The sequence below is a fragment of the Prionailurus viverrinus genome, chromosome B3 (genome assembly GCF_022837055.1).
Source record: "Prionailurus viverrinus isolate Anna chromosome B3, UM_Priviv_1.0, whole genome shotgun sequence".
Taxonomy (NCBI): domain Eukaryota; kingdom Metazoa; phylum Chordata; class Mammalia; order Carnivora; family Felidae; genus Prionailurus; species Prionailurus viverrinus.
Window position 1 is genome coordinate 49,022,571 of NC_062566.1, and position 26,454 is coordinate 49,049,024.

At 37.3% G+C, this 26,454-nt stretch overlaps 2 protein-coding genes and 1 pseudogene across 2 annotated transcripts in view; 1 reads left to right on the forward strand and 2 right to left on the reverse strand.

Moving 5' to 3' along the window:
• USP50 (ubiquitin specific peptidase 50) overlaps positions 1-18,230 on the forward strand; it is a 41,137-nt gene extending 22,907 nt beyond the window's left edge. Inside the window, exon 7 of the mRNA XM_047863201.1 lies at positions 18,039-18,230. Coding sequence (XP_047719157.1) covers positions 18,039-18,230 — 192 coding nt within the window. The remainder of the gene's footprint in view (positions 1-18,038) is intronic.
• Positions 14,185-14,284, reverse strand: LOC125169196 (uncharacterized; annotated as a pseudogene).
• A 1,153-nt stretch (positions 18,231-19,383) lies between the features above and the next one.
• Positions 19,384-26,454, reverse strand: part of USP8 (ubiquitin specific peptidase 8) — a 78,808-nt gene continuing 71,737 nt past the window's right edge. The window contains exons 16-20 of the mRNA XM_047863696.1: positions 26,071-26,281; positions 23,808-24,044; positions 22,535-22,677; positions 20,449-20,581; positions 19,384-20,280 (exon numbers count right to left, since the gene is read on the reverse strand). Coding sequence (XP_047719652.1) covers positions 20,095-20,280; positions 20,449-20,581; positions 22,535-22,677; positions 23,808-24,044; positions 26,071-26,281 — 910 coding nt within the window. The 3' untranslated portion in view covers positions 19,384-20,094. The remainder of the gene's footprint in view (positions 20,281-20,448; positions 20,582-22,534; positions 22,678-23,807; positions 24,045-26,070; positions 26,282-26,454) is intronic.

Sequence of the window (26,454 nt, forward strand, 5' to 3'; positions counted from 1 at the left end):
AGAAATTGCTACGGCTGAGGTCAGAGAGGTCTTTTCCTGTTTTCTCCTCTAGGGTTTTGATGGTTTCCTGTCTCACATTCAGGTCCTTTATCCATTTTGAGTTTATTTTTGTGAATGGTGTGAGAAAGTGGTCTAGTTTCATCCTTCTGCATGTTGCTGTCCAGTTCTCCCAGCACCATTTGTTAAAGAGACTGTCTTTTTTCCATTGAATGTTCTTTCCTGCTTTGTCAAAGATGAGTTGGCCATCCTTCTGTGGGTCTAGTTCTGGGGTTTCTATTCTATTCCATTGGTCTATGTGCCTGTTTTTGTGCCAATACCATGCTGTCTTGATGATTACAGCTTTGTAGTAGAGGCTAAAGTCTGGGATTGTGATGCCTCCTGCTTTGGTCTTCTTCTTCAAAATTACTTCGGCTATTCGGGGCCTTTTGTGGTTCCATATGAATTTTAGGATTGCTTGTTCTGGCTTCGAGAAGAATGCTGGTGCGATTTTGATTGGGATTGCATTGAATGTGTAGATAGCTTTGGGTAGTATTGACATTTTGACAATATTTATTCTTCCAACCCATGAGCACGGAATGTTTTTCCATTTCTTTATAGCTTCTTCAATTTCCTTCATAAGCTTTCTATAGTTTTCAGCATACAGATCTTTTACATCTTTGGTTAGACTTATTCCTAGGTATTTTATGCTTCTTGGTGCAATTGTGAATGGGATCAGTTTCTTTATTTGTCTTTCTGTTGCTTCATTATTAGTGTATAAGAATGCAACTGATTTCTGTACATTGATTGTGTATCCTGCGACTTGGCTGAATTCATGCATCAGTTCTAGCAGACTTTGGTGGAGTCTCTCGGGTTTTCCATGTAGAATATCATGTCATCTCAAAAAGTGAAAGCTTGACTTCATCTTTGCCAATTTTGATGCCTTTGATTTCCTTTTGTTGTCTCATTGCTGATGCTAGCACTTCCAGCACTATGTTAAACAACAGCGGTGAGAGTGGACATCCCTGTCGTGTTCCTGATCTCAGGGGGAAAGCTCTCAGTTTTTCCCCATTGAGGATGATGTTAGCTGTGGGCTTTTCATAAATGGCTTTTATGATCTTTAAGTATGTTTTTTCTATCCCGACTTTCTCGAGGGTTTTTATTAAGAAAGGATGCTGAATTTTGTCAAATGCTTTTTCTGCACCGATTGACAGGGTCATATGGTTCTTATCTTTTCTTTTATTAATGTGATGTATCACGTTGATTGATTTGCGAATGTTGAACCAGCCCTGCAGCCCAGGAATGAATCCCACTTGATCATGGTGAATAATTCTTTTTATATACTGTTGAATTCGATTTGCTAGTATGTTATTGAGAATTTTTGCATCCATATTCATCAGGGATATTGGCCTGTAGTTCTCTGTTTTTACTGGGTCTCTGGTTTAGCAATCAAAGTAATACTGCTTCATAGAATGAGTCTGGAAGTTTTCCTTCCCTTTCTATTTTTTGGAATAGCTTGAGAAGGATAGGTATTATCTCGGCTTTCAACGTCTGGTAGAACTCCCCTGGGAGGCCATCTGGTCCTGGACTCTTATTTGTTGGGAGATTTTTGATAACTGATTCAATTTCTTCTCTGGTTATGGGTCTGTTCAAGCTTTCTATTTCCTCCTGATTGAGTTTTGGAAGTGTGTGGGTGTTTAGGAATTTGTCCATTTCTTCCAGGTTGTCCAGTTTGTTGGCAAATAGTTTTTCATAGTATTCCCTGATAATTGCTTGTATTTCTGAGGGATTGGTTGTGATAATTCCATTTTCATTCGTGATGTTATCTATTTGGGTCATCTCCCTTTTCTTTTTGAGAAGCCTGGCTAGAGGTTTATCAATTTTTTTTATTTTTTCAAAAAACCAACTCTTGGTTTCATTGATCTGCTCTACAGTTTTTTTTAGATTCTATATTGTTTATTTCTGCTCTGATCTTTATTATTTCTCTTCTTCTGTTGGGTTTGGGGTGTCTTTGCTGTTCTGCTTCTATTTCCTTTAGGTGTGCTGTTCGATTTTGTATTTGGGATTTTTCTTGTTTCTTGAGACAGGCCTGGATTACAATGTATTTTCCTCTCAGGACTTCCTTTGCTGCATCCCAAAGCATTTGGATTGTTGTATTTTCATTTTCATTTGCTTCCATATATTTTTTAATTTCTTCTCTAATTACCTGGTTGACCCATTCATTCTGTAGGAGGGTGTTCTTTAACCTCCCTGCTTTTGGAGGTTTTCCAGACTTTTTCCTGTGGTTGATTTCAAGCTTCATAGCATTGTGGTCCGAAAGTATGCATGGTATGATCTCAATTCTTGTATACTTATGAAGGGCTGTTTTGTGACCCAGTATGTGATCTATCTTGGAGAATGTTCCATGTGCACTCGAGAAGAAAGTATATTCTGTTACTTTGGGATGCAGGGTTCTAAATATATCTGTCAAGTCCATCTAATCCAATGTATCATTCAGGGCCCTTGTTTCTTTATTGGCCATGTGTCTAGATGATCTATCCATTGCTGTGAGTGGGGTGTTAAAGTCCCCTGCAATTACCACATTCTTATCAATAAGGTTGCTTATGTTTATGAGTAATTGTTTTATATATTTGGGAGCTCCCATATTCGGTGCATAGACATTTATAATTGTTAGCACTTCCTGATGGATAGACCCTGTAATTATTATATAATGCCCGTCTTCATCTCTTGTTATAGCCTTTAATTTAAAGTCTAGTTTGTCTGATATAAGTATGGCTACTCCAGCTCTCTTTTGACTTCCAGTAGCATGATAGATAGTTCTCCATCCCCTCACTTTCAATCTGAAGGTGTCCTCAGGTCTAAAATGAGTCTCTTGTAGACAACAAATAGATGGGTCTTGTTTTTTTTATCCATTCTGATACCCTATGTCTTTTGGTTGGCACATTTAGTCCATTTACATTCAGTGCTATTATAGAAAGATATGAGTGTAGAGTCATTGTGATGACTGTAGGTTTCATGCTTGTAGCGATGTCTCTGGTACTTTGTCTCACAGGATCCCCCTTAGAATCTCTTGTAGGGCTGGTTTAGTGGTGATGAATTCCTTCAGTTTTTGTTTGTTTGGGAAGACTTTTATCTCTCCTTCTATTCTAAATGACAGATTTGCTGGATAAAGGATTCTCAGCTGCATATTTTTTCTGTTCATCACATTGAAGACTTCCTGTCATTCCTTTCTGGCCTGCCAAGTTTCAGTAGAGAGATCGGTCACGAGTCTTATAGGTTTCCCTTTATATGTTAGAGTACGTTTATCCCTAGCTGCTTTCAGAATTTTCTCTTTATCCTTGTATTTTGCCAGTTTCACTATGATATGTCGTGCAAAAGATCGATTCAAGTTACGTCTGAAGGGAGTTCTCTGTGCCTCTTGGATTTCAATGCCTTTTTCCTTCCCCAGATCAGGGAAGTTCTCAGCTATTATTTCTTCAAGTACACCTTCAGCACCTTTCCCTCTCTCTTCCTCCTCTGGAATACCAATTATGTGTAGATTATTTCTCTTTAGTGCATCACTTAGTTCTCTAATTTTCCCCTCATACTTTTGGATTTTTTTTCTCTCTTTTTCTCAGGTTCCTCTTTTTCCATAATTTTATCTTCTAGTTCACCTATTCTCTCCTCTGCCTCTTCAATCCGAGCTGTGGTTGTCTCCATTTTATTTTGCAGCTCATTTACAGCATTTTTTAGCTCCTCCTGGCGTTTCTTAGTCCCTTGATATCTGTAGCAATAGATTCTCTGCTGTCCTCTATACTGTTTTCAAGCCCAGCGATTAATTTTATGACTATTATTCTAAATTCACTTTCTGTTATATTATTTAAATCCTTTTTGATCAGTTCATTAGCTGTTGTTATTTCCTGGAGATTCTTCTGAGGGGAATTCTTCCGTTTGGTCATTTTGGATAGTCCCTGGAGTGGTGCAGAACTACAGGGCACTTCCCCTGTGCTGTCTTGAATAACTTGCATTGGTGGGCAGGGCCGCAGTCAGACCTGATGTCTGCCCCCAGCCCACCGCTGGGGCCACAGTCAGACTGGTGTGTACCTTCTCTTCCCCTCTCCTAGGGGTGGGATTCACTGTGGGGTGGCGTGGCCTCTCTGGGCTACTTGCACTGTCAGGCTTGTGGTGCTGGGGATCTGGAGTATTAGCTGGGGTGGATCGGCAAGATGCACAGGGGCGGGAAGGGCAGGCTCCGCTCGCTTTTCCTTCGGAGATCCGCTTCAGGAGGGGCCCTGCAGCACTGGGAGGGAGTCAGACCTGCTGCTGGAGGTGTGGATCCGCAGAAGCACAGCGTTGGGTGTTTGCGCAGTACAAGCAAGTTCCCTGGCAGGAACTGGTTCCCTTTTGGATTTTGGCTGGGAGATGGGCGAGGGAGATGGTGCTGGTGAGTGCCTTTCTTCCGGGGCGCAACAACTCTCCCTCTCGTTGTCCTCCAGCCCTCCTGCTCTCCGAGCAGAGCTGTTAGCTTATAACCTTCTAGATGTTAACTCCCGCTTGCTGTCCAAACGCGCTCTGTCCGGCCCCTCCGTTTTTGCAAGCCAGACTCGGGGGTTCTGCTTTGCTGGCAGGCTGCCCCTCTGCCCCGGCTCCCTCCTGCCAGTCCGTGTAGCCTGCACCGCCTCACCACCCTTCCTTCCCTCTTCCACGGGCCTCTCATCTACGCTTGGCTCTGGAGAATCCATTCTCTTGCCTTATCCTCTTGAGGTTATAGTATTCTCAATTTAATGTTTATTATTTTCTTGACTGTTTAATATCATTTTATTGTATATATTTATAAATTATTGCTTAGACTCTTTGCGTTTTAGCTATAAAAATGCATTATATTTTTTAGACTTTGGCAAGTTCTTTTTTCATTGTATTATTTTTAAAATTCATCCATATTTTTATATGTAGCTATAATTTCACTTAGCATATGATATGTGTGAAGGTACTGTAATTTATCTATTGCCCTGTTCATGGACATTTGATCGTTTCCAGATTTTTTGCTATTATGATCGACATTATGTAGACATTCTTGCAGATATGTGAGTTTGTCTAGCATATATATTTAGAAGTGAAGTCATTTGGATCATAGAGTGTATGAAAATTTAACTTTCTAGGTAATGTTAATGGTTTTCAAAGAGGTTGTACCAATATATAGCCCTATCAATTATTATCAGATTTAGTTTTTGCCCGTCTAGTGGTCTGAAATTGTATCTCATTTTGTTCTTAAAGTGCATTTCCCTGATTATTAATAAGGTTGATCATCTTACCATATTTCTTTGCTATTAGTTTTTCCTATCCTATTAAAGTATGTCTTTTTCATATTTTTTGCAATAGTTTTATTTGTATCAACTGTATATGTTTAATGTTTTCACTGGATATGTTTAATGTTAAGTAGAAATTATTATTTTTTTAATTTTAAAAAATGCTTTATTTCTGAGAGAGAGAGAGAGAGAGAGAGAGAGAGAGAGAGAGTGTGTGTGTGTGTGTGTGTGAGAGAGAGAGAGAGAGAGAGAGAGAGAGAGAGAGGGAAAGGCGGAGAGAGAGGGAGACACAGAATCAGTCAGCACAGAGCCTGATGCGGGGCTCAAACTCACAAACCGCAAGATCATGACCTGAACTGAAGTCAGATGCTTAACCAACTGAGCCACCCAGGTGCCCCTCAAGTATACATTATTAATTCTTCTCCACTAATATTAACTTGCTTACAGTGCTTACAAGGTAGACTAATATAATACTAATATTGCTATTTACTAATTTTGAATTCTATGAGCAAATATTTATTGCATGGTACAGAACCCCCTTTTCCTTGATTTCACTGCAAGTATCCACTATATTTCTTAAGTAAAAAAATTTATAATAATTTTATAGTGTAGAACATATTTTTTATTATTAATTTATTATAAGAAAAAAGTCCTAGAGGGGTTAATTGATCAAAGTCACACAGCTAAAAACTAATGGGATCAGAGTTTACATTCAGTTCTTTCTGATTCCAGAATATATTCTTTCTTTCTTTCTCTTTGTTTCTTTCTTTCTTTTACCATTTTTTTATTCAAGTATAATTCACATACAGTGTTATGTTAATTTCAGGTGTACAAAATAGTGACTGATCAGTTTATACATTTCTCCGTGCTGGTCATGATTAAGTGTATTCTTAATCCCCATCACCTATTTTACCTAACCCCTACCATACTCCCATGGTAACCATCAGTTTGTTTTCTACAGTTAAGAGTCTGTGTTTTTTGTTTTCCTTGTTTTTTCTTTATTTGTTTTGTTTCTTGGATTCCACAGGAGTGAAATCATGTGGTATTTGTCTTTCTCTGATTTAGTTCACTTAGCATTAAACACTCTAGATTCATCCATGTTACTGCAAATGGCAACATTTCATTCTTTTTTATGACTGAGTGTGTATGTGTGTGTGTATATATATATATATATATGTATATGTATAATATCCATATCATATCTTCTTTATCCATTGATCTATGGATCAACACTTGAGTTGTTTCCATATCTTGGCTATTATAAATAATGCTGCATTAAACATAGGGGTGCAGATATCTTTTTGAATTAATGTATTCATTTTCTTTGGGTAAATACCCAGTAGTGGAGTTTCTAGATCATATGGTAGTTCTATTTTTTTGTTTTTGGGAAACCTCTGTACTGTTTTCCACAGTGGCTACACCAGTTTGCATTCCTACCAGCAGTGCACCAGGGTTCCTTTTTCTTGACATCCTTTTTAACACTTGTTTCTTATGTTTTTTATTTTAACCATTCTGACAGGTGTGAGGTGATACCTCATTGTAGTTTTGATTTGCATTTCCCTGATGATTTATGATGTTGAGCATCTTTTAATGTGTCTGTTGGCCATCTGTATGTCTTCTTTGGAACAAATGTCTCTTCATGTCTTCCGCCCATTTTTTAATTGGATTATGTTTTTTGGTGTTGAGTTGTAGAAGTTATTTATATATATTTGGATACCAACCCTTTATCGGGTATGATATTTGCAAATATCTTCTCCCATTACATTGCATTCTAGTTTTGTTGATTGTTTCCTTCCTGTGCAGGAATTTTTTTGCTACGGCCGATGTCAGCAACATTACCGCCTATGCTCTCTTCAGGGATTTTTATGGTTTCAGGTCTCAAATTTAGGTCTTTAATCCATTTTGAGTTTATTTTTGTGTATAGTGAAAGAAACTGGTTGAGTTTCGTTCTTTTGCATGTGGCTGTCCAGTTTTCCCAGCACCATTTGTTGAAGAGACTGCTTCCTATTGAACATTCATTCCTCCCTTGTCAGTTAATTGACCATATAATTGTGGGTTGATTTTTGGGTTTTCTGCTGTATTCCATTGATCATTGTATCTATTTTTATGACTGTACCATAGTATTTTGATTACTACTGCTTTGTAATGTAACTTGAAATCTGGAATTCTTGTAATATTACTTGATATTTCCAGGGTTTTTTTTTTCTTTTTCAGATTGCTTTGGATATTTGAGATCTTTTGTTCCATACAAATTTTAGGATTGTTTGTTCTAGTTCTATGAAAAAGGCTGTTGCTATTTTGATAGGGATTGCATTAAATCTGTAGATTGCTTTGGGTTGTATACACATTTTAACAGTATTTATTCTTCCAATCCATGAGCATATATCTTTACATTTCTTTGTGTCATCTTCTTTTTCTTTCATCAGTGTTTTATACTGTTCAGAGTATGGGTCTTTTAGCTCTTTGGTTGTTTATTCCTAGACATTTTATTGTTTTGGTGCAATTGTAAATGGAATTTTTTTTCTTTTTTAAAATTCTTATCTATGGGGTGCCTGGGTGGCGCAGTCGGTTAAGCGTCCGACCTCAGCCAGGTCACGATCTCATGGTCCGTGAGTTCGAGCCCCGCGTCGGGCTCTGGGCTGATGGCTCAGAGCCTGGAACCTGTTTCCGATTCTGTGTCTCCCTCTCTCTCTGCCCCTCCCCCGTTCATGCTCTGTCTCTCTCTGTCCCAAAAATAAATAAACGTTGGAAAAAAAAAATTAAAATTCTTATTTATTTCTGAGAGAGAGAGAGAGAGAAAGAGAGAGAGCATGAGTGGGGGAGGGGCAGAGAGAGAGGGAGACACAAAATCTGAAGCAAGGCTCTAGGCTCTGAGCTGTCAGCACAGAGCCTGACATGGGGCTCAAACCCACAAACTGTGAGATCATGATCTGAGCTGAAGTCAGATGTTTAACAGACTGAGCCACCCAGGTGCCCCTGGAATTTTTTTCTTTATTTCACTTTCTGCTGCCTCATTATTAGTATATAGGAATACAACAGATTTCTGTATCTTGATTTTTGTATCCTGCGATTTCACTGAATTCATTTATCGGTTCTAGTAGGTTTTTTGGTGGAGTCTACATATATATAGTATGTCATCTACTTCTTCCTTGCAAATTTGGATGCCTTTATTTATGTTGTTTAATTGATGTGGCTAGGACTTGCAGTACTATTTTGAATAAAAGTGCTAAGAATGGACATCATTGTCTTGTTCCTAACCTTAGGGGGAAAAGCTCTCAGATTTTCCCCATTGAGTATGATGTTGGCTGTGGGTTTTCATATAAAGGTCTTTATTATGTTGAGATGTGTTCCCTCTAGGCCTACTTTGCAGAGAGTTTTTATCATGAATGAATGTTGTATTTTGTCAAATGCTTTTTCTACACCTATTGAAATGATCATATGGTTTTAACCATTTCTTTTATTGATGCTATGTATCACATTGATTGCTTTGCAAATATTGAACCACTCTTGTATCCCAGTTTTAAATCCCACTTAATTGTGGTATATGATTTTTTTAATACACTGTTGAATTTGGTTTGCTAATATTTTGTTGAGGATTTTGCATCTGTATTTGTGAGAGATACTGGCCTGTAGTTCTCTTTTTTTGTGTGTGGTATCTTTATCTAGTTTTGGTATCAAGGTGATACTGGTCTCATAGAATAAATTTGAAAGTTTTCCTTCCTCTTGAATTTTTTGGAATAGTTTGAGAAGAATGGTATTATCTCTTCTTTATATGTTTGGTAGAATTCACCGTGAAGCCATCAGGTCCTGGACTTTTGTCTGGGGGGAGTTTTGATTATTGTTTCAATTTCATTGCTGGTGATTGATGTGTTCAAATTTTCTATTTTTTCTTGCTTTAGCTTTGGTAGGTTATTTGTTTCTAGATATTTATCCATTTCTTCTAAGATGTCTATTGGCATATAGCTTTTCATTATATTGTTACCATTGTTTGTATTTCTGTGATGTTATTTATCCTCTTGCATTAGTAATTTTCTTTATTTCGGTTCTGTATTTTTTTTTTTTTTTTTTTTTTTTTAGTGAGTCTTGCTAGAGGTTTATCAGTTTTATCCATCTTTTCAAAGAATCATCTCCTGGTTTCATTGATCTGTTGTATTGATTTTTTAGTTTCTAGATCATTGATTTCTCCTCTAATCTTCATTATTTCCTTCCTTCTGCTGGTTTGGGGTTTTGTTTGTTCTTCTGTTTTTAGCTTCTTTAGATGTAAGGTTAGGTCATTTAAGATTTTTCCTGCTTCCTGAGGTAGACTTTTATTGCTATAAACTTCCTTCTTAGAACCACTTTTGTTGCATCTCAAATATTTGGGACTCTTGTGTTTTCACTTTCATTTGTTTCCATGTAATTTTTTATTTGTTTTTTGATTTCTTGGTTGACTCATTATTTAATAACATGTTAATTAACATCCATGTTATTTGTGGTCTTTCCAGATTTTTTCTTGTGGTTATAGCATTGTGGTCAGAAAAGTTGTAGGTATAATTTTGATTTCTTGCATTTGTTGAGACTTTTGTGGCCTCATATGTGATCTATTGTGGAGAATGTTCCATGTGCACTTGACAAGAGTGTGTATTCTGCTGTTTGAGGATGGAATGTTCTGATGTATCTGCTAAATCCATCTGGTTCATTGTATCATTCAAAGCTGTTCCAACTAGTTCCTTTATGTTTGTTATTAACCATTTTGTGTATTTGGGTGCTTCTGTGTTTGGTGAATAAATAAGTACAATTATTATATCTTCGTGATGGATTATCCCCTTTCTTATCCTTTTTTGTCTCTTGTTACAGTCTTTGTTTTATTTTTTTTTATTTTTATTTTTAAAGAAATTTTTTTTAACGTTTATTTATTTTTGAGACACAGAGAGACAGAGCATGAATGGGGGAGGGTCAGAGAGAGGGAGACACAGATTCTGAAACAGGCTCCAGGCTCCGAGTTGTCAGCACAGAGCCTGACGCGGGACTTGAACTCATGGACCGTGAGATCATGACCTGAGCTGTAGTCGGCTGCTTAACTGACTGAGCCACCCAGGCGCCCCACAGTCTTTGTTTTAAAGTCCAATATGTTCTATATAAGTATAGCTACCTTTTGGCATCCATTTACATCATAAATGTTTCTCCATCCTCTCACTTCCAATCTGCAGGTCTCTTGTCAGCCTGAGATTGGTCTTTTGTAGGCAGCATATAGATGGATCTTTTTTTTTTTTTTTTTGTAATGCATTCTGTCATCTTGTGTTTTTTTGACTGGAATGTTCAGTTTACATTCAAAGCAATTATTGATAGATATGTATTTATTGCCATTTTGTTACTTGGTTTGTGGTTGTTTCTATAGATGTTCTTTGATCCTTTCTTGCTCTCTTTCATGTTTTGTTGGCTTTCCTTAATACTTGGATTCCTTCATTTTTTTTTCATATATATTACTGGCTTTTGATTTGTGGTTATCATTAGGTTTGTATATAATGTCTTCTGCATATAGCAGTCTATATTAAGTTGATGGTCACTTAAGTTTAAGCCCATTTTTTACTCTTCTTTCCTTCTATGTTTTTAGGTGTATGGTGTCCTATTTTGCATCCTTTTATTTTATGAATTCTTTGATTTACAGAAATACTTATTTTTTACTGTTTTTGTGTTTTTTATTTTTCATACTCTCACTTATGGTCTTTCTTTCCACTCAAAGTTTCCCTTTTACTATTTCTTGGAGGTCAGGTTTAGTGGTCATAACCTCCTTCAGTTTTGTTTGCCTGAAAAACTCTTTATCCCTCCTTCTCTTCTGAATGATAGCTTTGCTGGATAGAGTATTCCGGGCCTTAAATATTTCCCTTCAGCACTTTGCTGTCTGGAAGAACGTGGCATGATATATTCAATGTTTCTGCTGAAAAATCCGCTTATAGCCTTATGGGGTTTCACTTGTATGTAACAGTTTCTTTTCTCTTGCTGCTTCCAAAAATTTTTTTATCACGACTTTTTGCCATTTTAATTACTATGTGTCTTGGTGTGGACCTCCTTACATTGAATTTTGTTGGGGGCGGAATCTCTTTGCCTCCTGGATCTGGTTATCTGTGTCCTTCCCTAGATTATGGAAGTTTTCAGCTACTATTTTTTCAAATAAATTTTCTGCCTCCTTATTTGTCTCTTCTTCTGGGATCCCTATAATGTGGATGTTCTGACTTGATGGACTCAGAGTTCTCTATGACTATTATCAATTTACATAATTTTCTTTCATCACTTTTGCTCAGCTTGGTTATTTTCCATTATTCTGTTTTCCAGGTCAGTAATTCATTCCTCTGCTTCATCTAGCCTGCTATTTATTCCATCAAGTGTATTTTTAATTTCATTTATTTTGTTCTTGATATCTGATTGGTTTTTTCTCTTTGTTAAGGGTCACACTGATGTCCTCCACTCTTAAGTTCACTGAGTATCTTTGTGACCATTACTTTAAATTCTCTTTCCACTTAAATTCTCTTACATTGATTTCACTTTGGTCTCTTTCTGCGGTTTGGTCCTGATCTTTCATATGAGAGATGTTTCTCTGTCTCCTCCTTTTGTTTAACTCTCTATGTCTGTTTCTCTTTTAGGAAAGTCACCTACTTCTCTTGCTCTTAATGATAATAGCCTTATAAAGAAGAATTCCTATAGTGCCCTGAAGTGCATTGTCCCCTCTTCCTCAGGACCTGGTGCTTCAAAAACATATCTCCTATGTGTGTTGTGTGTGCTCTCCTGTTGAGCCCTGGCCTCTTTTTCCTTCAGTCCAATTGTCTATGGAGGCTCTCTTTGTCTGTTGTGGACCATGAGGTGTGCAGTGGTCTGTTTGCAAAATGAGACCAGCCCTCCATGCTGCTGGAAGTGACGTTTTGCAAAATGTGTGGTTCAGGAGATGTGTTAACAAGGTGTGCGCTCGTCTTTACGGGGAGGGGGCTTGCAGCACCAGGACTGAGGAGAGAGTGTGATTGGGAAGGACAGACCCAGCAAAGTCTGGGGTATTGGGGCTTGATGCAAGCAATTTAGGTAAGGAGTATCTGGGCTGTTCTCTTTCCCATAGGTGGCCGTCGTTTATGCTGGGGTTGGGGGAGGAAATGGCTTCTGCCAGCTCCTTTTTTCCTGGAAAGGTCTCCCTGTGCTTCCTGTCTCTCTAGGCCACACTCTGAGATGAGCAAATCACTCTTCCTCCCATCTGCCCCCCTGGTGTTTCTCAAACTGCTGATTCTACACAGTATGTGTACAGCCTGTTTGTTATGCTGTCTCTTTAGGGGAGGGAACTCTGTTTCTTAGCACCCTCCAGTCTCTCCCAGAGCCAAGCCTGATTATTTTTAAATTCTAGGCTAAGCTCTACTGGTTTTAAGAACTCAGGAAATTCAGCCCCTCTCATATTCAAAGGCAAATATCCCTAGAGTAAAAGTCTGTTTTCTTCCCTTCTCAGTGTCATTGGCTCTCTCTCTACCACAGACAGCCATGGTCTATTTTACTTCTAGACCACATCTTTGCCATTCCTACCTTCTTCAATGTGGCCCCTAGTTGTGGAGTTTGTTCTGGCAGTCTCTGGATTGTTTTCTGGGTTATTTATGCTGATATGGGTGTTATCTAGTTGGATCCGTGAGACAAGGCAAACTTAGTGTCCTCCTACTCCAACATCTTCCCAGACCTCTGGGTATTAATTTTGTATCCTTCAATTTTACTGAATTCATTTATTAATTCTAGTAGTTTATTGGTGGATCTTAAGGATTCATGTCATCTGCAAATAGTGACAGTTTAACTTCTTTACCAATATGGATGCCTCTTTTTTATTTTTGTTGTCTGCTTGCTATAACCAGGACTTTAATACTGTGTTGAATAAAAGTGACAGTGGGCATCCTTGTCTTACAATTTTAGAGCAAAATTCTGTTTTTTGATGTGTCATGTTGGGGTTCGGGAGTGAACAGTCAAGAAACAATTCTTGAGATGTCTTTGGTACAAAAAGGGTTGTTGTAGCTGCTCTGAGGTCATGAGGAGTGACATACTTTCAAGTTGGGAGGGGGTTAGGGATAGGAGAAGTTTTTAAGGAATTTGGACCTTGAGGAGCTAGCTGTTGCTACGAAAAGGTCATTTACTACTGTCGAGTAAACTGTTAGTCATGAGACTTTTCAGATGTATATCAGTGGGCCATGTTTTTGGAAAATAATTGGTAACATATATCTTGAGGAGGTGGAGATAAAGTTTCCAAGGGGATTTTTACAGGATCCTGGAGGCCCAGCTAATGTCAAGATGAGGTTGCCTTTTGCCTCTAGCAAAGATTAACATGAAGGCAGCTAAGCTCCTTGAGAAAAGGTCACTCTACCTGTCTTAAGTACTTGTTAAAAATTTTTAAAAAATTTTTTTCTATATTTCTTTTGCCTTTGTTCTCCACATCATTTTTCACCACTGAATGCGATGTTAGCTATGAATTTGTCATATATATCCTTTGTTAAGTTGAGGTATGTTCCTTTTAAACCCACTGTTGAGGTTTTTTTGTTTTTTTTAATGTTTACTTATTTTGAGAGAAACAGGGAGAGAGAGCATGCATGAGCAGGAGCAGGGGCAGAAAGAGAAGTGAGAGAATCCCAAGCAGGCTGCAGCACAGAGCCTGACATGGGGCTCAATCCCACAAACTATAAGGTATGAACTGGGCTGAAATCAAGAGTCAGGCACTTAACTGACTGAGCCAACCCAGGTGCCACTTTTGAGAGTTTTTTAAATGAATTGATGTTGTACTTTGTCAAATGCTTTTTCTGCATCTATTGAGATGCAGATGATGATTTTTATGTTTTATTGATACGGTGTATCATGTTTATTGATTTGTGAATATTGAACCATCCTTGCAGCCCCAGAATAAATTCCAATTGATTGTGGTGAATGATTTTTTTTTTTTAATATGCAACATGTCACAAATTTGTGATTCTTGTGCAGGGGCCATGATAATATCTGTATCATTCCCATGTTAGTAGATGTGCTGTTGAAGTGAGCATGGTGAATGATCCTTTATCATCTAGATGAATGCGATTTGTTAATATGTTGTGGAGGATTTTTTGTATCTATGTACATCAGGGATATTTGCCTGTAGTTTTTTTTGTTTGTTTTTTTTTTTTTGTGGTGTCTTTGGTTTTGGTGTCAGGGTGATGCTGGCTTCATAGAATAAACTTGGAAGCTTTCCTTACTCTTCTATTTTTTGGAATAGTTTGAAGAGAATAGGTATAAAGTCTTCTTTAAATGGTATAGTTTACCTGTGAAGCCATCTGGTCCTGGACTTTTATTTTTTTGGTAGTTTTTTGAAAACCAATTCATTTTTGTTATTAGTCATTGGTCTCTTCAGGTTTTCTATTTCCTTCTGATTGAATTTTGGAAGATTGTATGTTTCTAGGAATTTATCCATTTCTTCTGGGTTTTCCAATTTGTTGGCACATACTTTTTCACAATGTTTTCTTTATAACCCTTTGTATTTCTGTGCTGTTAGTTGTTACTTCTCTTTCTTTTTTTACTTATTTGGGTCTTTCTCTTCTTTTCTTGAGGAGTCTGGCTAAGGGTTCATCAATTTTATCTTTTCAAGGAACCAGCTCTTTTCATTAATTTTTTTCTATTTTTTTTTGTCTCTATACCTTTATTTCTGTTCTTTTTTATTTTCTCCCATCTACTAACCTTGGGCTTTATTTGTTTTGTTTTTCTAGTTCCTTTAGGTGTAATGTTAGGTTGTTTGAGATTGTTTCTTGAGGTAGTCCTGTATTGTTATAAATTGCCCTTTTAGAACTGCTTTTTGCTGCATCCCAAAGGTTTTGGATCATTCCTTTGTTTTCATGTATTTTTATAACTTTTTTGATTACTTCATTGACCTTTCGGTTGTTAGTATCATGTTTTTTAGCCTCCACATGATTGTGTTTTTTTTCTTGTGATTGATTTCTCTTTTCATACTGCTGTGGTCAGAAAAGATGCATGATATGGTTTCAGTCTTCTTAAATTTACCACCACTTTGGAGCCTAACATATGTTCTATTATGGAGAATGTTCCAGATGTACTTGAAAAGAATGTCTGTTCTCTTGTTTTTGTATGGAATGTTTGTGTAGATCTTTTATGTCCACCTGGTCTAATGTTTCACTCAAAGTTTCCTTATTGATTTTTCTTCCTGGATGATCTATCCATTGATGTAAGTGGCTGTTGTTTTTTTTAAGATTTTTTATTTTTAATTTTTTATCAGAGAGTGTGTGGCGGGGGGGGGGGGGGGCAGGCAGAGGGAGAGAGAGAGAGAAAGAGAATCTTAAGCAGGTTCCACACTCACCCAAAAGTCCAACGTGGTGCTTGATCCCATGACCCTGGGATCATGACCTGAGCTGAAATCAAGAGTTAGATGCTCAAGTGACTGAGTCACCCAGGGGCCCTGATGTAACTGGGGTTTTCACGTTCCCTAGTATTACTATATTACCAATTTATCTCTTTACATCTGTTAATATTTGCTTTATATATTTAGGTAATCCAATGTTGGATGCATAGATATTTACAATTTTTAGCTCCTCTTGTTGGATTGATTCCTTCACTGTTATGTAATGCCCTTCTTTGTCTCTTCTTACAGTTTTTGTTTTAACATTTATTTTATCTTGGTCACTTGGGTGGCTCAGTTGGGTGGTTAAGTGTCCAACTTTGGCTCAGGTCATGATCTCACAGTTCATGGGTTCAAGCCTGCTTCAGGCTTTGTGCTGACAGCTCAGAGCCTGGAGCCTGCTTCAGATTCTGTGTCTCGTTCTCTCTCTGCCTCTCCCCTGCTCTCTCTCAAAAACATTGAAAAAAATTAAAAAGTTTATTTTTTCTGATAGAAGCATGGTTTTTTTTTTCACATCCATTTGCATGCTGTTTTTTCACTTTCAATCTGTATGCATCTTTAGGTGTGAGGTTGAGTGTCTTGTAGCCAGCAACATATAGACGGTTTATGTGTGTGCTTTTTTAAATCAATTCCACCACCCTATGTGTTTTGATTGGAGGATTTAGGCCATTTACATTTAATTACTGGTAAGTAAACTTATTGCCATTTTGTTTTCTGGTTGTTTTTGTGGTCTTTCTCTGATCCTTTATTCTCTTGCTTTCTTTTATTGTGCTTGATGATTTCTGTAGTGTTAGGTTTGGTTTTCTCTTTAATTTTTGTGCATCTGTTCAATGTTATGAGCTTCTGGTTACCATGAGGTTCATATATAACATCTTAAGCTTATAGCACTGTGTATTATGTTCATGGTCATTTTTTAGAATGTTCAAGAACATTCTATATGTGGGTGTCCTGTACAGCCTGAATGAAAGCACATCTATCCAGAAACAGAATATAGTTCTTTCCTTTTGCCAAGCACCCCTCAAATCATTCTCAAAATAGCCCCCCAAATAAGGTCACAGGGCAAGGACCAGGACTAGAGCTCGGATCTTTTAAATGTCAGCTTTGGGATATTTCTGTAACATGTAAAGTGAGAGGTAGGGAAGATGAAGGTCTAAGGGAATATTTAGTAAGTATCTCCTATGTGCTACTTCCGTAATTTCAAAGACATCTGATAACTGCTATGTAAGACAAGACATATTTTATTACCCCATTTTAATAGATGGGGAAATTAAAGCTCAGGAAGGTTAAATACACCTTAAAGCCATTGTGTAGTATTAGAGCTGAACTCACTATCAATTCTATATTGACTACTAAATGACTATAATTGACCATCTTCTGCCCTCTATACCAGGGGTCAGCAAACTTATTCTGTAAAAGGCCAGACAGTAAATATTTTAGGCTTTGTTGGCCAGCAGTTTCTACTGCAACTATTCAGCTTTACTATTGTTGTGTGAAGGCAGCTACTAAAAGATATAAAACGAATGAGCATGGCTGTGTTCCCATGAAACTTTACTTGCTGTAATTTGAGATTCATATAATGTTCAGGTCACAAAATATTTTTTCAATCATACAAAAATATGAAATGCATTCTTCCTCACAGTCCACACCAAAGTGAGGTTCTCCAGTGCCGGTTTCAAACATTCCTTTACGGGGTTAGGAAAGACATGGAAAAGAGAATGGAATAGGTTCTTCTCTGGATGCTACATGACCGAGGGGGTTGTTGTCGCATAACCCCTCAAATTGTGTAGGAGCAATATGCAGTTAACTGTCTTGTCCCAATGTTAAATGTCCTTTTTCCTATCTTTAAAATTAAACTGTAGGCTCATTTAGGAAAGAGGACTATCTTATTTTAAAATCTTCAATGTTTTTAAAAATTTTAATGTTTATTTTTGAGAGAGAGTGTGAGCAGGGGAAGGGCAGAGAGAGAGGGAGACACCGAATCTGAAGCAGGCTCCAGGCTCTGAGCTGTCAGCACAGAGCCCGACGCAGGACTTGAACTCACGAACTGTGAGATCATGACCTGAGCCGAAGTTGGAAGCTTAACCAACTGAGCCACCCAGGTGCCCCAACTCCTTTAACGTTTAATAGTCTATGTATAGTAGATGCTCAGTATTCAGTCATAAATATTAGATGCTGCCAAATACTAAACTATTTCATTCATAGATTCGTTAGTCGATAGGCCCAATGTATACGCAGTTCAATGGAAGAAAAATATTGTAGCAGTCAGGCCATATCTATCATTTAACAACATTACCTCCTCCTTTTAATTTAGTGTAAGGGACAATTGTGAAAAATATTTCTTGGCTATACCTTTTTTTGTTCTAGTAGAGTTATCTGCTTGGGAATATTAAGTCTGACATTCGTTCTTCCCCTAGAACCACTTTGGTGATCTGGACGGTGGCCACTACACTGCTTTCTGCAAGAACTCAGTGACCCAGGCCTGGTATAGCTTTGATGACACACGAGTCAGTGAGATTCCAGATACTTCAGTGCAAACTGCTACAGCCTATCTCCTGTTCTACAGTTGCCAGCCCTTTTCTATACCTATAAAAAAATGCAAGAGCTAGGAAAATGGTGCAAAACTGCAGAACTGAAAACTGCAAAACAAGCAATCAGAAACTGGTACTTCAGGTTTGCTTTGTCATTAAACTCTTGCAATTTACTTACATCCAACATAATTTTCACTCTTTCTACTGTATTATGCACTTTTTTATATGATAAGCCTCTAGCAGAGAAGAGAGGTCCTGGCCTCCTGAAAAAGGCAGCATGATGAAATGCTAATGGATGGGGGCCTGCAAAGCACAGCAAAGTATGTATTAATTTCAGGTTTCAAAATTCAATGTCTATTAGGATGGATATTTTTAAACCTAAAATACCTCAATTATATATATGCAACAAAGTATTCTCCAAAGATACTTCATGGAGCTAAACAAAGTAAGTTTTGTTCAAGTGGCTCTGTGACCTTATGATTTGGAAATATTTCTTTTTTTTTTTTTTTTTTTTTAAAATTTTTTTTTTTCAACGTTTATTTATTTTTGGGACAGAGAGAGACAGAGCATGAACGGGGGAGGGGCAGAGAGAGAGGGAGACACAGAATCGGAATCAGGCTCCAGGCTCTGAGCCATCAGCCCCAGAGCCTGACGCGGGGCTCGAACTCACGGACCGCGAGATCGTGACCTGGCTGAAGTCGGACGCTTAACCGACTGTGCCACCCAGGCGCCCCTGGAAATATTTCATTGATCTGATAATTTAGCCAAAAACTCTAAGATTCTTAGACCAACTGCAGAATATGAAAAGATGCCAACCTCACGATTCAAGACTCATCTTTACTCATAGTGGCATCTTTCAGAAGCAACTTCTAGAATATTTTTATATGGGGAGTTTTTACTGACTTCATCTATAGCGCCTGAGTCTGTGAGGTAAATAATACATTCTCAGCTCCTCTCTTTTAACACATCACTTTGCAAAGATGTGGTTCTTAATGCAGTTTATTCTGTAGTCATTCCCGATCCCTATCCCTTTTAATTTTAATCCTGATTCCCAACTCTTGAGAATTCTAAATAAGTGCTTTATGCAGTTCTGGGTCAAGTTGAAGGAAGAGTAAAATCAAGTCCTAATACAACAGGATAAGTGAACTAAATTTTAAGTCACATAGTAGGACAAAGTGTGTGTGTATATAAAATGGTTTGATAAAAAAATAAAGACAGAACATTTACAGGGTTTTAAATTATTTTTCTCATTAAGATTTTAATGTAGGTGTAAATGAAAATTCTCATTTTAAAAAATTAAAGAAAAGTTTCCATTTATTTTTTAGAATAAAGATTTAGTGCACAAATACAGCCCAAAGCCAACAAAAAAATAGCTTTGCCCTGTCATTTCCCTAAGAAAGCACTGCAGTTACTCAGAAAAGGCCAAAAGAAAAAGGAAAAACAAACAGTCCTCTGAGTTCTAGGCTTCACACAAGGACCACGTTATTATACTATGTACATTGATTTGATGTGCAAGTGTGCAATAAATATATACACATACATTCCTATCTGCTTTACATCATTCTAGAGTATTCATAGATCAAGCTGGGATTTAGAAATGTGAAAAGGCCATAACAGTGAAAAGGAAAAGAAAGGATATAATGGTTTTTAGACCAGGAGAAGAATAATGCTTAGCTAATTATTTTAACTTTGGAGCAAACTATAAAGGTTTTGAAATAAATGGTACCTGTAAGGAGTGCTTAACTGCAATACTCGTTATATGTTATTAGTCAGTTTTTCGATAATGGCACTGACCTAAAGTATATGGTGATAGTAACACAGCTCCCACGGTCTTAGAATTCCTCTAAATGGCCAGCTGTATTTATCCAGTATCTTTATAAGCATGTCAAGAGTTGTGTTGCTCAGCTTCTTAAAAGATAACTAGCTTAGAACCTACTTCTCCTTATGTGGCTACATCAGTTGCTCGTGGTCCCAATGAAGTATAAAAGAGGATATAAGCTGCCGAAGACTTCACAGAAGAAACGGAGATATCAGAAACTTCATGATCATCAAATTTAAACCACCGCTGTCTTGCTGCATTTTTACAATAGGCAGTGTAGTGGCCTCCATCCAGCCCACCATAGTGATTCTGTGCCAAACAAGATAGAAAATCAGTTCAAACTGAAATTATTGTCATATTTTAAATACTTCAAAGCTTTATGTTATTTTCCTATGAGGTTAAGGAACCACATGAAACTCTTATTTTTATAGTTTGCTTAGAAAAAGAGAAAGGATTTAGTTCCAACAAGATACTTACTGAAACAGAAAACAAATTATATTTCTTCAAATTGTTCTTTGGACCAATAACATACTGTGACAAGTCAAGATTCTCTAATGGGAAATCCACAGAGGTCTGTAGTTTCTGCTTCCACCTGCCATCGTAGGAAAAACTGTAGAGTGAAACAGGATAGCAATTAAACTGAGAGACCACAAACACTGGAAAGACTTGAATTCATTCATTAATGTTCTAGATTTGTAGCTAAGACCAGAAAATTCATTTCAAACACACTCAGAATTTCAATGGTGGAGGGACCTGGAAAGACATTTGGCTTCATTTCCACTTTACCAATGAGAAAACGAAGGTATGAGCAGATATGAAATGACCTGCCCTCAGTCAAACAGCTAAGGTGGTGGAGACAGAGCCACACCTGGGTGCCCTGACCCCTAGGCCAGCGACAACTGTTCGATGAGTCTTCTGCAGAGGTAAAAAGTTATGAAGACCCACGTTTATAATGCTAACTACCATACGAGTACAGAGGAAAGACTAAGGAGAGCTGCTCTAGCTGTTAAGACTGTACTTTTGGGGAAACTGAAGCTGGAAATCATAAGCACACAGACTACACAGGTATCCCCTGCTTTTCAAAGGCTGGTGTTACACCACTTCATTTTTACAAGACTTCCATGAGTTACCTGTTTTAGCTCCCTAAAAGAAATCCAAAGAAGGTTTCTGCTTTTAAGAAAAAAGGTGAAAAGGGGAAAGCAGCACTGGGCAGCGTTTGTTTGCAGTAGGCTGCTGGAGGCAGCAGGCACCCTGCTGAATAGATAAAGTGGCATCACCATGCTCCTTCCCAGAATACTCAGGGTCAAGCTGCCACAGCTTTGAATTGTCTGCCCGTACCTGTGTTTTATCTTGATCTGTTTTGTGCATCTGTTAAGCAAGATGTGTCCTAAGGTATTAGAAAAGTCTAAGAGAAGGTTATTTTGGGGGTCTGGGAATACTGAAAGATTTTCTATATAAATTAATGATAACTGCTTCTTTGCTTTACACCATTTTGGCTTATGAAAGATTTCACAGGAACACTCTACTTTTGGATAGCAGGGGAGAACTGTAATGGCATTCCATTATCCTGACATACTCTACTCCTTTAAACACCAAAATACTGGTACTTTGGTTGGTGCGATAAGATTATTTCAGAATTAGTTTTCAAAAACTGAATTCTGAACCATTTATATTTTTAGATACCTGTATTCTCCAAAGAATTAATACATAGCACTAGAAATCTTAACATATGTGTAATCATTTATAGAATGTTTATCTGTACCTCCACAATCCTCAAGAAGAGAAAAACTGATGGAACAAGCTTCTGGTAGAAAATTTACGTGAGGAATTTGAACAGGTCAATATAGAAACTAACAAAAGTAATTGCCTAAGAATTTCCAATAATACAAAATGAAACAAATAATTAAAATAGAAATGCTTCGTTTGAGACAAAAATTACAGCTCTCAATAAAAAGATGAAACCTCCTTTTAAAAAGTTTTTCAAAATAATGATTCATAGTTATCACTCCATGAATGGATTCCATAAAGATAAAAGAATCAAAAGACAACATCTGGAACAGATTTTACAACTCTCTTGCTATTATCCCATCTATTATAGGGCCAGACCTTTTTCACAGGCTAGAAAAATGTGGACAAAAATAGCTGCACCCAGCAATGGCATCCTTAACATCTTCTCTAAAACTGCATTCTCATTTTCAGCACAGGATTAAATCTTTTCTTAGTTTACAATAAATTTTATTGACTTATCATTTGTATTAGAGTTATGCTGTGTGATTTTATACATTTTCACATGGATTTTTTATGATGTAAAATTTTATATTTGAAATGCAATTTCACTAATTTTTAAAAGATGAAATGACCTAAAAGCACCGTGTTGTCATTTTGCTGTTCTTGCAAACACTAAAGTAAGGAACTGGAGTCTCCTCATTTCTGCCTTGTTTCCCTAACCAGATAATCTTCCTTTGTAATACATCCTTAGCAGGCAATGCAACAAAATGACTTAGAATGAAGTACAACTTAAGACTTCCTTCATCTAAACTGCAGAAAAATATGTTCCTTTTACCGTTTCAGATGCACTAAAAGCACAGGTGGCAACTTCCAGATCTCTATCTTTTTTAGAGAGTCCCGTCGAGTTCTGCAATGACTGCAGTAAAACCTGTTGTTGTCTGTGAGCTTTTCTTCTTTGGAAAATAATCTAAGGCAGTCCTGGAGGCAAAAACAAGTAGTAGTTACTCACTAATTCCTTTCTTCAACACAGTATCATTGAGCATCTAATTCAGTAAGTTATTCTGCCAGGTATGAAAGGACACAACAGGTAACTAGCAGAAAATAGTTCTGTCATAAAGTTTACGACCTAGTGGGGAGCCCAGAGGGGAGAGCCAACAGTAATCAGTGCAGGGATTGGTGGGCGCTGCCCCTGACAGAGGGAAGCAGGACTGTGCATCCTGAATGTACACAGGAGCCACCTCTGCCTGGTGCCTCAGGAAGTCTTACTGGAAGAAATGACATTCTCAAGGGAGCTAACACTCAAGGTATCAACAAGCTAGCTAAATCACACTGTTACTGGGTAGAAAACAGGCTATTTATCTGATCCCCACATAGAGCAAATTCTTATAAAAAGGGAATTTAATTAAAGTCAATATGCAATTTTCAAATTAACTTTTAAAATAGAAGTTCTATTTCTTCAAAATACAAACTTTAAAAACATTTATCGATTCTGAAAAGTATTTAAAAAAATTTTTTTTTAAGTTTATTTATTTTGAGAGAGAGGAAGTGTGAGTGGGGGAAGGGCAGAGAGAGGGAGAGAGAATCCCAAGCAGGCTCTACGCAGTCAGCACATAGTCCGATGCAGGGCTTGAACTCATGAATTGCAAGATCAAGACCTGAGCTGAAGTCAGATGCTTAACCGACTGAGCCATCCACGTGCCCTAAAATGTTTTTTAAATTTTGTAAGTTAATTTATTTGGAGAGAGAGTGTGCAAGTGGGTGAGGGGAGAGAGAGAGGGAGAGAGAGAATCCCAAGCAGACTCCACAGCGTCAGCACAGAGCCTGACACGGGGCTCAAAATCACAAACTGTGAGATTATAACCTGAGCTGAAATCAAGAGTTGGACGCTTAACCAACTGAGCCAGCCAGGTGCCCTGAATTCTGAAAGAGTAATTTAAATTTTTTTTTAAATTTTCTAATACACATAAACATAATTAAAACAAAATTTATGTAGGAGTTTTACCTACAAAACATTTATAGGGGCAAAGTACAGACTCTGCTGAATAAAGTCCATCTTTGTATGCATAGAAACAGCATTTATTCAGCAAATCATTTTCTCTCAAACTTACCTGTAATGTACATTTACTTGTAGAAGCTAATGGTAGAGACAAATACATGAAGGCCTCAAATGTCCTAGACTTTTTGTGACAGGTGAGGCACTGTACTGTGGATTTGAACTGACCCTGAAAAAGTGCAACAATAATAGATTCATTGAGCTGCTTATGTTTCTGCCAAGCATGCTCTGCAGCTTTAAAGTCATCAAGGTGATCATTATTTTCTTCTTTATGTCTCTTCCGATTATCAGCCTGGAAATAATATTAAAATTGATATCAATATCTCAAAATCATCATTTAAATAGAAAACTAAAAGAATATATTGAATACACTTTGCAGATTTAGAAACATTTCTGGTTTCTTTCATAAAGGAGTTCTAATCTCATTCAGAGGTAAAAAAAAAAAAAAAAAAAATTCCAGCCAAAAATCCTCCCCCAAAATCCCACTTTATCAGAAGGGTATGACTTATTTTACTAAACAGAAATTAATAAAATACATTTTTTTTTAGGTGATGGGGATTAAGGAGTGGACTTGTCACTGGGTGTTGAATGAGTGACGTATGGAAATACTGAATCACTTTACTGTACACCTGAAACTAATATTACAATGAATGTTAACTTCAATTCAAATAAAAACTTTAAATGAAAGTATATTTTATTAACTGTTTTTAAGTTGAAATTCTGGTTTTGAAAAGAGAAGACATCCCATACACCGCTGCAAGCTGTTGTCCTAGGCTTGTGGATGGATATACACATATCCTATATATATTCACACATATATCCATACAAAACACGTATTTATACATACACATGTATGTCCGTGTGTATGTATGTACGTTCAATGGTAACAGGGATCCCAAAGGTATTAGAGACATACATGTCTCAACTTTTCACATGAATCCTTTGGTTACATGAGGCAATTCTTATTTTAGAAAAAACTATAAAACTGATAAAACATATACAAAATACATAAATATACAATAATAAAGATGTTCAAGCTCTCTACAGCTAATCTTTTGTAAAATTTATGTTTGGGGCACCTGGGTGGCTCAGTTAAACAACTGACTTCGGCTCAGGTCATGATCTCATGGTTCGTGAGCCCCACGTCAGGCTCTGTGTGGGGCTCTGTGCTACAGTGTGGAGCCTGCTTGGGATTCTCTTCCTCTTTCTCTGCCTCTCTCCCACTCAAGCACATGTGCATGCTCTCTCTCTCTCAAAATAAATGAATAAACTTAAAAAAAATATTTATGATTTCACTTTCACATACATGTGGTCACAGAGTATCTCTAACAACTATTTCAACATTTACAATTTCTCACAACCTACCATTTTAGTAAGCAAATATAAAAAAATTGTATATACTTCTTTTCAAATATTAGACATATCAGATATATTTGTTTTATAGTTTCTGACCTTAGTACAAAGTCACTAGATTTGAATAAACTACTATTGAACAATCACCAACTATAATTTTATTTTTTTTTAACATGTTACTTATTTAATTTTTGAGAGGGGGAGCACACGTGCACTCAAGGCAGGGAGAGGGGAAGAGGAAGAGACAATTTTAAGCAGCCTCCACACCCAGTGCAGAGCCTGACATAGGGCTCGATCTAATGGCTGTGAGATCATGACCTAAGCTGAAACCAAGAGTCAATGCTTAACTGACTGGGCCACTCAGGCACCCTGGCTGAGTGACATTCTAGTGTGTCACACATTCTAGTGTGTGTGTGTGTGTGTGTGTGTACCGCATTTTAAAAAATCCATTCACCCATGGATGGACATTTGGGTTGCCTCCATACCTTGGCTATTGTAAATAATGCTGCAATCAACATAGAAGTGCATATATTGTTTTGAATTAGTGTTTTCATTTTCTTTGAGTAAAGACACAGTATTGGAATTACTGGATCATAAGATAATTCTATTTTTAATTTTTTTTATTTTAATTTAATTTTTAGTTTTTTAAATTTACTTTTTAATTTTTTTTAATTTACTTTTTGAGGGAGAGAGAGAGACTGAGACAGAGAGAGAGAGACGGAGAGAGCAAGCAGGGGAAGGGCAGAAACAGAATCCCAAGCAGGCTCTGCACTGTCAGCGCAGAGCCCAATGCGGGGCTTGAACTCACGACCATGAGATCATGACCTGAGCCAAAACCAAGAGTCGGATGCTCAATTGACTGAGCCACCTGGGCGCCCCAACTATAATTTTAAATTGCTATAAAAATGATCGCAGTGTTGAGCAACCTTAAAGAGCCTTTACAACTTAGAAAACAAATTTCTTACTTTATTTAGATCTTCATGGAGTCCATCCATTAGGAACAGAAGCAGTTCTTGTGAATCTTGCTGGCTATATCCTGCAAACTGGTCATTGATCTTCCCAATGGTGATTTTAAAGTCTTTTGGACTGATATACCTGTACTGTCCTGTCCACAGGGCTTTCATAATTATGCCAAACTCTTCAGCCACTTCACCTTTATGCCCCAACAAATTTGACCTTTGCAAATAAAATTAGAAAACAGCAATAAAGGAAGTTTTAAAAGGTCAAGGTACAGCAGGTTCTTGAGGTCAACATTAAACTCTTCGTATCTGTAATCCAACACTAAAATGTTTATTTAATCACAGGTTTATTACCAAATATTCATCTGATTCTTACTTTGATTATACCTC